Source organism: Lissotriton vulgaris, chromosome 3_1 (assembly GCF_964263255.1).
Source record: "Lissotriton vulgaris chromosome 3_1, aLisVul1.2, whole genome shotgun sequence".
NCBI classification, from domain to species: domain Eukaryota; kingdom Metazoa; phylum Chordata; class Amphibia; order Caudata; family Salamandridae; genus Lissotriton; species Lissotriton vulgaris.
Window position 1 is genome coordinate 1,081,588,979 of NC_141689.1, and position 16,760 is coordinate 1,081,605,738.

Sequence of the window (16,760 nt, forward strand, 5' to 3'; positions counted from 1 at the left end):
GTCAAGGATATTGATCAAGTTTGGGTAACACATAATACCTCCTTGCATAAGTGCCCAAATTTCTGTCCCGGTATTAATGAATACCGCTCTGGACAATCATTCTAAATCCACTGCATGTATTACTTCATACCTGTCTGCAAGTGTTCTAAATGTAGATCCTCGTGTCTCATTTAAGAGATTGTGACAAGGATTGCTTATGTTCCTTGGTGAAGGTTACATCCCTGGGTAGTAGAAAATGAGGGAATAAGAAATCCATTCTCACAACAGCCAACTTCTCTTTACTCTCCTCAAGTTGGAAGTTATATAGGACTAGTTCTCCTACCCCTACTCCTGAATCGGTCCTTTTCCGAAAGTCCCATCCTGGGTGGATCCCCCCACCTCCATGATGGATGGATCTGTATTTTCATCTCGGCCCTTCCCATACACAAAGCAATGTGACCTTGCTTGTTCCTGAGAAGAGATTGGGGCCATAGAGGATGACAAAGTGTTTGAGTCTTGCATTGTCGGAGCAAGCCTCCTTTTGCTGTCTGCCTTGGTCACTGCCATGATCAGTGGGAGTCTGCCCATCCTGATGGTTGGTTCCCTGCACTTCCTTCTCCTGGGGCTGGCCCTCTCAGTTGGGGACCGTGGGGGGAGCCCCAATGCCCCCACGGTTCCGCCGGCTCCCCGTGTCCTGCGGGAGCCGGCATTGCTTTTCGGCATGGGGAGCTGCTAACATGCAGCTCCCCTTGTGGAGGAGCAATCTGCTTTGCTTCATTGAAACAAGAGCAGTTTTTTTCCACACTGCCTTATCTACCATGGTAGCTGACCTCACAGCTGCCACCAAAGCAATGGTTAGTGAGGGTATCAAGGAGCCAGGTGCAAGCAACTAAACTGCTGTATCAGAAGTAAAATAGAACCGTAATTAGGGTCCAGTGGAGAAATCAGGACTCTGGGCCCCCAATACACTTTACCTATTGCACTATTGATAGCTATGCCCCAGCACCAATGGGAACAGTTAGGACAAGTTGGTGGGTCTGTTTAGACGTTGTGTGGATTTTTTTTCTGATATGGGCTGGTGGTCTCTTTCAATTATATGCCTAATGTATATGGTTAACTAGGTTTTGCCCTTTAAAGCTTCACTCAATGACTTGTTTTTGTTCATACTAAATGTTGTGCATATCAAAATACAATCTCTAAAAGGTGTGTCAAGAATGGAAGGTGTGTAAACTGTATTACATTGCATTTCCTCACAGATTACAGTTGCACTTGATGTAATGTGTAAACCCCCTCCAGATCCTGAGATGTATCCGGCGCATATGCAGTGCTGTGCTAAGCTGGACCAGGACAGAAATGTTTGCTTTCTATCATATAAAATCACAGATCTAGATGCACTGCCGTCCTATGAAAAACCGGAGCCAGAGCAAGTCTGCAAAGGTTACAAAGAGGACCCAGCCACATATGTAGAGAAGTAAGAAAATTAACTGTCTGGTTTTTAAGAACATAGCATAAGAAGTAAACATGAAAGTCATTTTTTTGTGATGCATCAAAATGTGGAAGAGAGTTGGAACTGGAAAAGGCTGGAACAAACATCAAACATGACAACTGTTAGCAAAAGCAGAAAGTTGCTGAAAGTATTAGAGCAAAAACAGAACGTTGCCATAAAAAACACACAGCTGCACGTATTCTGTTTCAGAAATATCCCCTATCACAAGGGTGTCCCAAGTTGATCCCAAAAACATAATTATGCTTTTGTTCTATCAGAAAGAATTGATCAGCAGAACCAGAGGAGGCAAAGTGGATTCAGAAATTTCCATTAAAAATTCCAAAAAGGCTCTCACTTAGTATTTTTAATATTAGATTTAGATGGTAAATATAAGTGGCACATCAGCAGTAATGTCACCAGTCAAAATAGCACAAATCATTCAATAAATGTTATGCTCACGGCGCATATATTGACGAAGAAAACAATAAGTATGCCAAATTAAAAATACATATTCAAATAGTAAAATCAATATTATTAATCTCAGTGGATGTTGCACTACAAGATCAAAGTGTGCCTACAGAGCCCATAAAAATATGTGGACCTATCAGGCATGTCTAACAAGGAGTGGGATTTAGAGCGCATCAAGGTCCAGCATACATGCTCCAAATAATTTAATAAATGTATGTGGGGTATGCAGTTCCTAAAGAAGAATGAGTTAATTTTGGGCTCATTTTGATACATTTCAGTTTTGGAGCTCATTGATAACTTTAACTTATTTGGCTGAGTGGTTCTTTTGGCTTATTTTAGCTTATTTGCAGGCATGCCTGTTATGTGTTAATAAATGTATGTAGGGTATGCAGGTCATAAAGAAGAATGAGTGTCTATGTGGGTCAACAATTATTCTTTACGGTACACAGTGGGCATGACCCTTCAAGAATCAAATTCCCTCACACACCTGAATAGGTGTCATGCGTCAGCATAGGACGTTTGCTCCTCGTAGGGTTGGCGCTGCAATGCCTGATGGCCACCCTCAATGGGGGCTCTGTGCCCGAGATTTTCTTGTCTGCCCTTTGGTGAAGTGCGGGTATGAGAACTTAAGGATTAGAGTGGTGTTGTAGTGCAAAGGTGTGAGGTTTAAACTAGGGAAAGAGGTACTTCTCAGGAAAAATTTAATGAACAAGTTCTCTTACCTATATTAAAAATGTGTGGGCTATCTAATGGACTTTAGTTATCTGAGATAGCCATAGGTCAACATGTTTCTAGCTTCCGTGTATTCATAACAATGATCTAGTAGTTATTCATCAGGGTCATTATCAACATAGTCTACTTAGTGATTGGAGTTTTAATGTACGGGTTCATTGATTTTCTCTCACTTACACATACCTTGGTTTCGATATTGATTTAGATTTATTTAGGGATGACCTGACATAGACACATAGTGCACAACAAAAATACAATTCAATATTTCCAAATCAATATTTCCAATGTTGATTCTGATTCGCAAATCGTGAAACACATACCTATTTCGTAACACCAAACGCATGATCTCCAGCAAAGAGCCCTATTGAGGGTGCCGGTCTGGAAGAGCAAACACCCTATGATGAAGCATGACACCTATCCAGGTGTGTGAGGGTATTTGATTCTTGCAGGTCACGCCCACTGTGTACCCTACAGAATAGTCGCTGCCCCACATAGACACTCATTCTTCTTTATGGCCTGCATACCCTACATACATTTATTAACAAATATCAGGCATGCCTGAAATAAGCTAAAATAAGTCAAAAGATCAACTGAGCCAAATATAAGTTGAAGTTACCAATGAGCTCCAAACTGAAATGTATCAAAATGAGCCCAAAATTAACTAACCAACCATAAATTTGAAACATCTTGTAGTGTTTTGTACAATACAAATGTTTCATGTATTACAGAACATAATATTTTTAAATACATAACATTCGGTCAGCAAAAGAACTGGGATGTATGTCGTTACAACACATACTTTTACAACACATACCTTTACAACGCATTTTTTACACCGCAACATCCATTACAACGCATTCCATTACAACGCATGCCATTACAACGAATTCTTTGAAACTACCTTTACAACGCATTCCACTACAACGCATACTACATTTACATTGCATACCGTTATAAAGCATACCATTACATTGCATGTATGGTAAGTATTGGATAGTGTAGGGGTAAAAATTACTATTCTAACTCCAGGGGGTGCAGCAGTAGGGTAAGTGTTGGATAGTGTAGGGGTAAAAATTAGTATTCTAACTCCAGGAGGTGCAACAGTAGGGTAAGTATTGGATAGTGTAGGGGTAAAAATTACTATTCTAACTCCAGGGGGTGCAACAGTAGGGTAAGTGTTGGATAGTGTAGGTATGGGTTGTAATGGTATGCGTTGTAATGACATGCGTTGTAGTGGTATGCGTTGTAGTGACATGCGTTGTAATGGTTGCGTTGTAATGGTATGCGTTGTAATGGATGTTATGTTGTAAAAGTTTCGTTGTAAAGGTAGTGCGTTGTAAAAGTTGCGTTGTAAGTGTTGTTTCCCACAGAACTGAGATGTTAAACAAAAAAATAATAAAAGCTGTTAGCTGAGGTTTGGCAAAATTGGGAACTTAGCCCACCTTCCCAGGTCAAAGGTACCAGACTCCCCTTGACTTCATTAGTGAAGGTAACACTACTTTCCCACCCTACTATTTAGATAATGTTAGAGAGATGAAAAGACAGATCACTGAATGAAAGGAAATCTTTGGCTGAGTGAGGAGACATTACATCACAAAAACCTGAAGTTACTTGCACAAATGTCATTGACATGACAATGAACTAATGTCCCTGGCAGAGAACCAGCCAGTCTTTCTGGCCAGTTAACTAAATAAAAAGTAAGCAATGAAACAATGAAGAAAAGCATGGCAACATCAATGGACTGTGAACTATTTATGCTGGGGGATGGGGTGCAGCGTTTGGAGAGGGTTGTGATTGGCCACCAAAACGTTACAGATAAACAACACCTATGGTATGGAGAATGGAACTCACAATACCTCAATTATGGAACTGTTCGTAGAGCACTGCATCTTTACTTTCGTCAAAGCTACTTGTAACACAGGAACTGCATGGTTTAGTAAGCAGTGCCAGCAGTGTAGAAAAATGACAGTGAAGGGTGGATCTCCCAGCTTTAGGACAAATTAGTTCATTTTACTTTATTTGCCCACGAATGCGAAATCTAAACATTAAAAAAAAACACAAAAGGGAGGAGAGCTCACCTCTGCATGATACATTACTCTCCTTGTCTTCTGTCACTTTCTGAGTATCCTGACTACTGAATAAAGCAATCATCAGCAAAAGCAAAGTAGCCTGCAACCATGATGCTTCTTCTACAGGTGAGTTGTAGCCACCATATATAATACTGTAGCGGAATTCACTAATATACCAGTCATTAAATTGTGGTGGTTAATAAACCTATAAACGTGCCAATGCCAAATCACACCCTGATACCCTTTCATATGCTAATTGATTTAAATCCAAAGAAGCAGGCAAATCAAAACTCAAGTAAAAATGCCTCACCTAATTTGAAGTGTCTAACACTAGATAAGCAGGGAAAAAAATAGACACGAGCAACTGTAGAGTTGGTTAACACTAAGCAGGAGAAGGCCCTTAATTTAGATAGTAAAAATGTGAGACATAACCGATTGACTAGATAGCCCCTTCTGACTTATCACAACATCTATAAATAATACATATGAATAGTATTTCCAAGATTTGAAAATGGAAAAGAGAACAGTAAGACATTTGAAAATAGATTGGAGAAATCATTTCCACAAATAAGATAAAATTATTTTCAGATAATGGGGAAATATAATCATATTATTATACTAGCAAAGAATCAGCCTTATTCTAGGTCCCTCAGTTTTGCAGTTAGGAAAAAAAGAAATGTTTATGACCTTGGAGAATTTAGTTAATCTGAGAGCAATGTCTAATGAGGTTGAATCATCTCAAGGTTTGGTTGATAAACTGAATAACTCTTTCCATGGTAAGATAAGAAACATTCGTGATGACTTTGTTGGTAGAAGATAAGACTGTACCACATACTGTACTGTACAGACTGTACGTGTATTTTCAGAACTTAAAAGCTGAAGTTTGGAGAAAAATGGCTGAGTTTTCAAAAAACATTTACAGCTGTTTTTTTAGCACTGAGTGATGTCGAGAGACTTACAGATCTCGTGCTAAAGGTATTGCAGCTTTGGCTGGGATGTATTAACCATGTAAAGGCCTTCCAAATTGACAGAGCCTTTTTTACTTTACTGCTGGGGTATAGAGTCAAAATATCGAGTTTTAATTATCGACTAGACATAATATCGAGTAAAAAATATAGAATAGACATAATATCGACTAGACATAATATAGACTACCAAAATATTGACTAGAAAATTTTAAAATCGAATAGAATGGACATAATAGCGAATCAAAAATATAGAATGGACATAATATCGACTAGACATAATATAGACAACAAAAATATCGAATTTAAGTTAATATTAATTTTTAATTTTTGTATAATATAAATCTGTAGCGGGTTGTGGTTTATAGGGGAAAAGGGTGGGAAGTAATTTAATTATAATAATTAAATATGTTATTTTACTTATTGGTATTTATTTAGAATTAATTGTTAATAATTATTAGTTGGTAATTAATTACAATATGATTGGTAATTAATTTTAATTGATTAATTGATAAATATGTTAATTTTAGCAATTTATTTCCTGTAGCGGGTTGTGGGTTTATAGGGGAATAGGGTGGGAAGTAATATAATTATAATTAATTAAATATGTTATTTTATTTATTGGTATTTATTTAGAATTAATTGTTAATTAATTATTAATTGGTAATTATTTACAATATAATTGGTAATGAATTTTAATTGATTAATTGATAAATATGTTAATTTTAGTAATTCATTTTCTGTAGCAGGTTGTGGGTTTAATGGGGGATAGGGTGGGAAGTAATTTAATTATAATTAATCAAATATGTTATTTTATTTATTGGTATGTATTTAAAAATAATTGTCAGTTAATTATTACTTTGTAAATAAAAATATAATTGGTATTAATTTTAGTTGATTAATTGATAAATATGTTAATTTTAGTAATTTCTTTTCTGTAGCGGGTTGTGGGTTTATAGGGGAATAGGGTGGGAAGTAATTTAATTATAATTAATTAAATATGTTATTTTATTTATTGTTATTTATTTAGAATTAATTGTTAATTAATTAATAATTGGTAATTAATTTAAATATAATTTGTAATTTATTGTAATTGATTAATTGATAAATATGTTACTTTTATTACATTATTTTCTGTAGTGAGCTGTGTTTTTATAGGGGAATAGCTTGGGAAGTAATTTATTTGTAAGTAATTACATTTTTTAAATATTGTTTTTGGGTCTAATTTTTATTTATTTTTATATTGTAAATTAATTTATTGGTAATTGGTAAATAATTAGTATTAGTAGGTAATTTTTATTATTAGTTCATTTTTATTTTTAATTATAATTTGATTAATTAATATATTTTATAAAATTGTAAAACATTTAAATTATTTTGTAATTGGTATTAATATTTATGTTATTTATATTTATATATGAAGTATTTACTTTCCCTACTATTGCACTCAGTGGAGTGGGAATAGTAATTTTTACCCCTACGCTATCCAACGTTTTCCCTACTGTTGCACCCACTGGAGTGGGAATAGTTATTTTTACCCCTACGCTATCCAACGCTTTCCCTACTTTTGCACTCACTGGAGTGGGAATAGTAATTTTTACCCTCCCGCTATCCAACGTTTTCCCTACTGTTGCACTCACTGGAGTGGGAATAGTAATTTTTACCCCTATGCTATCCAACGCTTTCCCCACTGTTGCACTCACTGGAGTGGGAATAGTAATTTTTATCTCTACGCTATCCAGCGCTTTCCCTACTGTTGCACTCACTGGAGTGGGAATAGTAGTTTTTACTCCTACGCTATCCAACACTTTCCCTACTGTTGCACTCTCCAGAGTAGGAATAGTAATTTTTATCCCTACGCTATCCAAAGCTTTCCCTACTGTTGTACTCTCGGGAGTGGGAAAAGTCTTTTTTACCCCTACGCTATCCAACACTTTCCCTACTGTTGCACTCTCTGGAGTGGAAATAGTTATTTTTACCCCTACGCTATCCAATGCTTTCCCTACTGTTGCACTCTCTGGAGTGGTAATAGTAATTTTTTACCCTCTCACTATCCAACGCTTGCCCTACTGTTGCACTCTCTGGAGTTGGAATAGTAATTTTTACCCCTACGCTATCCAACGCTTTCCCTACTGTTGCCCTCTCTGGAGTGTGAATGGTAAATGTAACCCTCTTGCTATCCTATTTATTAATTTTAAGTTTATTTAAGTATTTTAAGTATGTTTAAATTAATTATATTTATTATTATATTACTTTTAAATTACTTTTAAGATATTTTAAAAATTCGATATTTTGACTGTCTATATTTTTTCCTATCGATATTTTGGAGTCGATATTTTTGTACTTACCTGTACTTACCTGTTTGTAGATATGAAGTTGATATTCTGGCATTCTATATTTTTACCTCGATATTTTGGTAAGTCGATATTTTGACTGTCGATATTCTGTCAGTGATCCTGTTTGATGTGGTCAGTATTACAACACAAATATTATTGGTAGCAAACAATGTTTTTCATTGAACATAAGTAGTTCTTAATGCATAAAAGGATGGAGATTCCTGCTTTAGAGATGTCTTTTAGAAAGGTAGAAATGGTACCCACCCACAGGGGAGCAAAGACCATGTCCTGACAGCCTCCATTAAAGTTAAGAAACCATACTTTTGTTTGCACATAGTAACCACCTAGATAAATCTCACTATATGCGTTTTAGTCTGAAGGAAGGAATACTTTCACCACATCTGTAAAAAGTCATTACTTAATGGTAACAAGCCTTCTAATTTCCTACTGATTTCAATGTTGCTCTATCCTGTAAAAATACTAGGCCCTGGCTGTATTTAAATTATGCTAAATTAATAAGTGTAATTTTTGGTATTTTGCATTATTCTTTGAAATTACATTTTCCTAAATTTACACCATTATGTCACATCACGGTATTATGCCACAACTATCGGCAAAATTATAGCATGAACATATTATACAAAATGTGCCCTCGCAACACATTTTGTGCTATAATAAAGCACTAAATGATGGTTTGCATTTTGTGTAAATTTACTATGATTTTGTGTAATGTTCCCAAAATTTCACATTATGACCCAAAAGCAAATTACGGAAATTTTACACACCGTTAAAAATTATATGAAATTAGTGAAACACATTCATATTATAAAGAGGCATTAGAACAGCTTGGAATTGAATTTCAGGCAGCACTTTGGTCATGAATGGGAACCAAGGTTCTCAGGAAGATAGCTTTGTTGTGCTAATTGTACTTGACGCATTTTATCTATTGGCAGTATTCACACTGTGAGCCATTGGCTACTTATCCAGTGCTTTTAAGGCAATTCTTTTCAGCATGCTTAAACTTGGAGGCAGCTAGAAGTACTTGATCCTAGGATTGAGGAAGTCCATTAAGTTTATACAGCTTGACTTGGCTCTTTAAATAGTTTTACAAAACTTGATCAGTGGTTGAATGCCTAGAATGTAATCCTGAATTTAACTGTGGACTAATGAAAGGGCTGCATCCCAGGTGTGATGTGGAAGTGACATGAGGGTCTTGGTCCCAGAGTTGCTTGGCTCTGCAGAATCAACAAGCAATAGAGAAAATCATCTGACAAGCCAAGGGAGAGAACCTTGACTTAAGCAAATACATACCCATTCTTTATTGACCCATAACAGTTTGGGTACAAGAACAAAGAGTGGATTTAGACAGGATCTTTTGATAACATAATTGGGTAAACCCACAGTATCCTTTAGGACTTCCTCCTGACTTCCGGGGCTTTTCATTCAGAGGGCCTTATTTAAAATTTGGTGGACAGGTCACAAACGTGGTGCATGTTCCAGCCATCATATTACAAGTGCATCGTGACCTAGGGCAATATGGCAGATTGGATATCTGTCATGTTTTCACAGAGTATCCTATACGCAGAACTCCCAGAAATTGCCCAGAATCTCTGTAACATCTGTCTTGATTCATGACAGTCTGTTGAAAAATGTTCACAATTGCCAGATGACACATCAGTCTCCTTGTGATATCTAAATTTGATGATGTTGAGTCAATAAGTTGCTTGTTTGATATTTTCCCACTCAGCCACAAGTTGCGAGCAATAGCTTTTATATACCAGTCACCGGTGGGATGAGATGGAACTGAAACAAGTTTTACGGGCATGAATGAGGGCCTCTTTTCCTTGATTTGGCCTCAGTTTTGATCTATAATGGCTGAGATGAAAGAAGAGCTGGGCAAAATGTGATGGGTATTACAGGTACATCATCTTGCCAATATATACATTGGTTTTCACGTGTGAAATGTATTAGAAAAGTGGTAACAAGCCGCAAGGATGCGGCAATTTAGATGATGTATGAACTTTTATTTTTTTCAGATACCTGTATGAAGTGGTGAGAAGATATTCATATGTGTTTTCTTCAAGAATCCTATCCTTTGCTGATCGATTTGAGAAAATAGTTACAGATTGCTGCAAAGATACAGTTGTCAGAGGTCAATGCTTCCCAGAGAAGGTATTCATTTTCTATATACACAGAAGTTTTGTTTGAGACTGCAAGAGAGAACTATTTTGTAATGCATTAGCCACTCTGTACAGGAACAACATGGACGGCTCAGAAGAGGGATGTAGTGGGCAGTGACCTACACCCAATCTAGCTGACCTTAAAGGGGGTCTTCATTGAAGGTAAGTATTTTGCTGTATTGTTGTTCTGAATTGTGACTCAGAAAGTGTTTATTTAAAGCAAGTGTAAATAAGGCAGTGCTCATAGTGCAGGGCCCAAGCACAAACAATTGCATTTTCATTTAATCTCCACTTCATCTATATAGACGTCCCAACATCATGTGAGTGCCATTCTAACGGATTTGTTTCGAATAATCGTTGTGTCTTTCTAAATGAAATGAATGCAAAGCACTTTAAAGCGACAGGAAAGCCCATCAAAAACGTTCAGCTTTTTTCAATATTTATTACTAATTATAAAGACAGAAACCCAAGTCAAGGTGCAATGTTTTAAAGTAATATTTAGACATTTAAAGCTATGCATTTAGGTATTTTCCTTTGGTCAAAAATGCATCAAGCAATGTCTAGATAGTAGTATTCTTACGGTTAACCTTATGTTTCTTAAAAATTAGTTTACAAAATGTGTATGCTCAGCATACCGAACCTCAATTGAAGAGCCACAATATCCTACCTGCAACTTTAGAGTAACTGGTCACCAGTTTATGTGTAGCCCTAAGCATAAGGTCAGTCAATTACCTTTACTGAATCAAAGTCCATTCAGGAATTGAAGCAGCACCCCTATAAACACATGTTGACAAACAAGACAGCAATCCTGGTCTAATTACAGTGTCCAGACCAATGTCATTCCATCATACTGGGAGGGTCTAATGAAAGGACAGTCATGAATCATATGCAACAAGTTGGCTAGTTCTTCCTTACAATGCCAGCATAAATCTGATTGCAATATCCTTCTGCTGTATAGAGACATTGGTGGGAATGTCACTCTGTGCACTAAAAACAGTCTAGCTTGGTACAATGGAATATCAGTCATGTCTTTCTAGGCAGTATTCCAGATGTATGAATATTAATGTTCTGAACATTGGTACAATCCTGGTACCGTCCCCCTATCAGTGGGGACCATGGGAAAGCAGGGGCTACTAAGCCTCAGTCGGGGTTCCCAAAGTCATATGCCTCTGATGTCCAGGGCCCGTCATACTGTGTCCGACTATACTGAGGGGCCCTCAATCTTTCAGGGTCAAGATGCTTCGGGCTGTCTGTGGACAATCATTCCTCCTGCAGGGGTTGGTAGACTCCTTGACTCTCTCAGCTACCATGTTCGCTTCTAGGCACTGTAGGACAGGAAAGCACTGTCTGCTTCTAGGTAAGGCACCAAGGGATGTCCCCTCGCCTTTGGATATCAGCTCTGGTCGCCCAGCAGTCCCAAGGGTTCTCTGTGGAGCATTCCCTTCCTTGAGAGATTTTAATACTGGAACAACAAGTGGGTCAGTGGTCTCTTTTAAATACATCCAAAGCAGACAAGGGATGTGGATTCTCTTTTCGCACTTTCAGGCTAAACCTTTGTGTAGAGTCGTGCTTCTCACAGCAGGGTAATCTGCAGGATGGAGAATACACAACTGAGGCAACAAAGAGGTATGTTCTTTCTGCACATGAACGTCAACAGCTACATTGAAGAATGATCACCAAAGAGGCAAAAGGCTCAGCTAAGTGACCATTCCCACTCTGAACAACAGATACTGCAGTACCACCCTTCACTATGTCGACAACCAAATGGCAGGGCTCAGGAACAATTTCTGAAGTAGCCTTGTCTCCCCTTTCTCCACTTCAGTGTCTAGAACTCTTCCCTCCTGCTAAATGAATGATAGCAATACACTTTCACTGTCTGGGAAAACAGCCTCACCTACTTATCCACAAACCCAGAGGCCTCCTTTACTCTGGTACTGTTACAAACACGAAGCAGGTAACACACAAGCTACATAGGTACACACACGCATGCATAACTTGAACTTTGGAGGCTCTGGGTTAGCACATAAAAGTGGAATTTTAGATGAGTGGATCTCTGGGTCTCCACTCCGGTGAAACCAATAAAAATGTCTGGTCACAACTAATGATTAACAAAACACAGTTCACTGTCCCAAATGCTTTACATGCTAACAGTATGACTTGAATGGTAGTTCATACAAATGAGGGCACACTTGGTGCAGCCCTCCAGGCCAGACCCAGAAACTCTCTCATGTAACGGGACCATCGTAGGCCTTCCTGCACACATTGGATTACTGTGAGTCTGGATCAAAAACAAAGACCAGGATACCAGATACTTGCAGTCAGGCAGTGCAAGGGAACATGGGTGAACCACATGCAGGTAACATTCCTGTGTCTACAAGCATGTTGGACAAGAGCATATTGTTTTTATGGGATCTCCAAATATAATGAAGAAGGAAGGATGGTCTGACTTCGTCAAACGTTCAAAAGTTGATGGGAAGAATGCTTGCAAACAGTCCACTAGTAAATGCCTGGGGTAAAATTTGAATCCGTTGTTTTGTTGCCCACCATGCCATCTCAGATTAGACTGATGGTGTTTTGAATATGGCTAAGTCTAATATGAGGAGGTCAACCCAAACTGCCAAACGAGGTCCTCTCAGAACCAGAACCCAAGTAACATACAGTTGTATTTGGCCTTTCAGTCTATTTTGGCATTTTCATTCTGGTGCAGCTTGGGTCCAAAGGCAAAATGAGCATGGGATCAACATCTGGCACACACTTAAGGGTTTACATCAAATTAGGGGTGGGCGGAGCTTGCAGAGTTGTACAACTCAGAATTCCTTATAGTTGCATAACAACTCTGTAGAATTCCGCTGAGTTCCGCTCCACTCTACCAAGCAATTGAGGGGGTTAGAAAAAAAAGGGGTTTGTTGACAGCACCGCCGAGGAGCTGCATCCACCATAAGCACGCATACCAAAGGAAGTTGCGCACTTGTGGCACTTGTTTGAGAGCTATGTAGATGCTGCAATAAAATACGCAACTTGTTCCCTGCCCTGCATGCTTGCAGCAAGTGTCCCCGTCCTTTCATGTACACAAGGGTTATACACACGCCACTGATAGGACTATGACTTTGTTTTGATGCTGAGCGAGACTTACCTGGGCACTGCGGTTGGTGCTGGTGTCACTGTCGAGGATGCCCCTGAGCACTGTGATATGTAGAGTAACCAACAGGAGTCCCAGAAGCAGGAGCAACTCCACTGTCAGCCACAACATTTCGCAAATCCTGCTAGACTTTGGGAGGCACCCAGGGAGCATTTGTATCAGGGTCTGAGGTGGGGGAGTCGCTACCACTGCAGCAGCAGCAAGAGGGAGCCTCCGCAAGGGCAGGAGGGGGCACAGCCGAGGGAATCTGAGAGCAACCTCTGGTGGGAAGGGGATAGTCATAGGGAAGGTCGGGGGACCAGCCCAAGGAGATCCGAGAACCGGAGTAGGAGTTCAGAGGACAGAGAGTGTGAAATTCATGAACAAGGTGTTGGTAATCCAAGCCCCACCCTATGAAACGGGCGAGCAACCGACAATAAGAACAATCCAGCCTGAACTGTTAAGTGAGGTCCTTTCTGAAGCAGAACACAAGCAGCCCATGACTTTTTTCAGCCTATTTAGGTCTCTACAGTCAGGTGAAGATTGGCTCCAATAGCACAGTGAGCACGGAACCCACATCTGGGCATACCCTTGATTATTTAGAGAATTATATCAAACAAACAAAAGGTGACAGGAGGAATGGTTGCAGATAGTCTAACCACATGCAGTTTTTTGCCCATGATGCTTTCTTAGATTAGACCCAGCAATATAGAAATCAGACTTGGTGCTGCTCCAGTAGGAGAAGTCCAGCCCGAACTTCCAAGCATGGTCCTGTTTGAGCCAGAATGTGAGCAACTAGAATCTGGTATCAGCCTTTTTGGGCCTCTTCAGTCATGTGCAGTTTGGTTCCAATGGGTCAATGAGCAGAGGACCGACGTCTGGGCAGACCCATGATCATTTAGGGCATCACATCAAACACACAAAAGGTGATGGGAGGAATGCTTACAAATAGTCTAACCACTGACTAAGGGTAGCATTCCAAACCATTGTTTTATTTACCCACATGCCACCTCAGAGTAGACCAAGTCTTCGTCCTGTTCCATTCAGAGCAATCCATCCTGAACTGCCAAGCGAGGTCCTTTCTGAAGCAGTACACATGCAACCATTCACTGGCTTTGGCCTTTTTGGGCCTTTCCAGTTGGGGCAGCTTTGCCCATATTTCAGTATCCTATATGGTGAATGTGAATCTATGCCCCATGATGAGGGGTGAGGTCTCACTCCTCACCAGTTGCATAGCAGCAAGTCAGAAAAAAAGAGGTGCTGGATTATTGCAACAATGCAACATATTTATTTAACCCTTGTTAATGGGCAATTGAAGGGGCATTCTAGAGCGCAACCCACAAGGTTCATGGCTTTGTCAATTTGTACTATAGACTATGAGACGTATTTATAAGCCCCTTGCACCGCCAGTGAGTCACTTTTAATATGGGAAAAATGTGACATACCAGCGGTGCAAAGGGCTTGTAAATAAGCCCCAATGTCATTGTGAGTTGTTGTCTGTAGACACACCTGCATTGCTTGGAAATTCTTCTCACTATGGAATGCGACCATAACTTAATATCACAGCTAGATGTGGCTGCATAGGGTACAGCTGGCATTCTCTAGCAGTCACCGTTGGTTCAGAAGCAACACAAGCTGATTAGAGATAAATACGTTCTTGCTTCAATAATGGTTGATGTCTTTTTAAAATAGCCCATTAGGAGAGTCAGTTGAATGGTTTACTGCCCTGCTGAGTAATGGTTATGGAATTATATCGTATTACAAAAGGAGAGAGTAAGGGATTTTTCACAAAAGTGAATGGAGGGTACTCCTAGTCCCCAGGACTTGACTATAGTATTAACACAAAAGAGGAGTATCGCCACAAGGACCTTAAAAAAGGTTCTGAATGGGACGTCAGTAGAGAAAACAAAAGGATAGTGCCCTTTTGTTAGAAGACCCCTCACTCACCAACTTGGTTGGTGACATGCTTCATCATCGGGGTCCCACCCTGACGGCCGAGTGCCTTCAGGGTGTGCTGCGACACCTGACTACAGTGGAGCTGGTTTTTTGAGTGAAAAGTGCAAAACAGTGGTGTTAAAAGATTGTCCTGGTATGACTTGTAGAAAAAACTTTATTCAAAATCTACTGGACAATGTTTAAAAACAGAGTGGAGATACTGATGGGTAATAATGACCGTGAGTATCTATGTGATAGTAATTAAAAGTCGGTCTACATGTTTCAACCTGTTGGCGGTGAATTCCAGGTTTTCATCAGGACCAGAATAGGAAAATGGATGGTGTACACACACTAACGTGTATCCAGTCCTAGATTCCTGTGGCCTTGCTGCAAAAATCTGCAGTAGGCAACCTAAAAAACCTAGAATAGGCGAGGAAAAAAAGGGACTCCTCTTGTGGGTCTCAAATGCTTCAGGGTGGCAGAGGGAAGGCTTGTTCAACGGTGAAACCTAATAGTTTCACTGAACAACGAGGTCGGTGTACCTACGCACCTCTTTGGAGTCCCCCCTACTTTTAGTTACTATCACATAGATACTCACGGTCATTATTACCCATCAGTATCTCCACTCTGTTTTTAAACATTGTCCAGTAGCTTTTGAATAAAGTTTTTTCTAAAAGTCATACCAGGACAATATTTTAACACCACTTTTTTTGCACTTTTCACTCAAAAAACCAGCTCCCCTGTAGTCAGGTGTCGCAGCACACCCTGATGGCACTCGGCCGTCAGGGTAGGACCCCGATGATGAAGCATGTCAGCAACCAGGTTGGTGAGTGAGGGGTCTTCTAACAAAAGGGCACTATTCAGAACCTTTTTTAAGGTCCTTGTTGCAATACTCCTCTTTTGTGTTAATACTATATGGAATTATATCCTCACCCACAGAAAGCTCCGCTTTACATTATCAAGAAGAAAGAAGGCTTACAGAAACATGAAATTAACAACGCAAGGAAATAGATGTAATTTCTGCCCCATTGTAAGTCAGGTAAAGAGGTCCAAGAATCCCTCCTACAGCTAAATCCATTGGTTAAACTGTTCTCCCAAGAGGAATAGCTTTTAGACTCTTAAGAAGTCAACCAGGCCTTACAAAATAATGATTGCAGACTTTAATAGATCTGCCTCTAAACCTAAAATGTGTCTCTCAACAGGAGATCACACAGCACTGGATCCTCAAGCATTTGTCTATTTCCCGATTGCCGAAAGAATCTACGTCAACGTTCTGGGTATTGAGCAGCAAACAATACATGGTGCGTCTTGTTTTGCTTTTCAGCAAAACAAGGTACAAATATATCCTCAAAGAAAACACAGATCAAGTGTGGCACCTTTTCTGACTAACTTCAGTCTTTATTGAAGGTACAGATCAACAATCTCTGCAACTCTCTCCTAAAACGAATAAGACAGTTTTCACATCACCTGGAATTCCAAAGAGAAATAAAGA

At 39.3% G+C, this 16,760-nt stretch overlaps 1 protein-coding gene across 1 annotated transcript in view; it reads left to right on the top strand.

Moving 5' to 3' along the window:
• Positions 1-16,760, top strand: part of LOC147727444 (albumin-like) — a 475,469-nt gene that overhangs the window by 106,071 nt on the left and 352,638 nt on the right. Inside the window, exons 4-5 of the mRNA XM_086961517.1 lie at positions 1,236-1,450; positions 10,072-10,207. Of these exons, the coding sequence (XP_086817643.1) occupies positions 1,236-1,450; positions 10,072-10,207 (351 nt within the window). The remainder of the gene's footprint in view (positions 1-1,235; positions 1,451-10,071; positions 10,208-16,760) is intronic.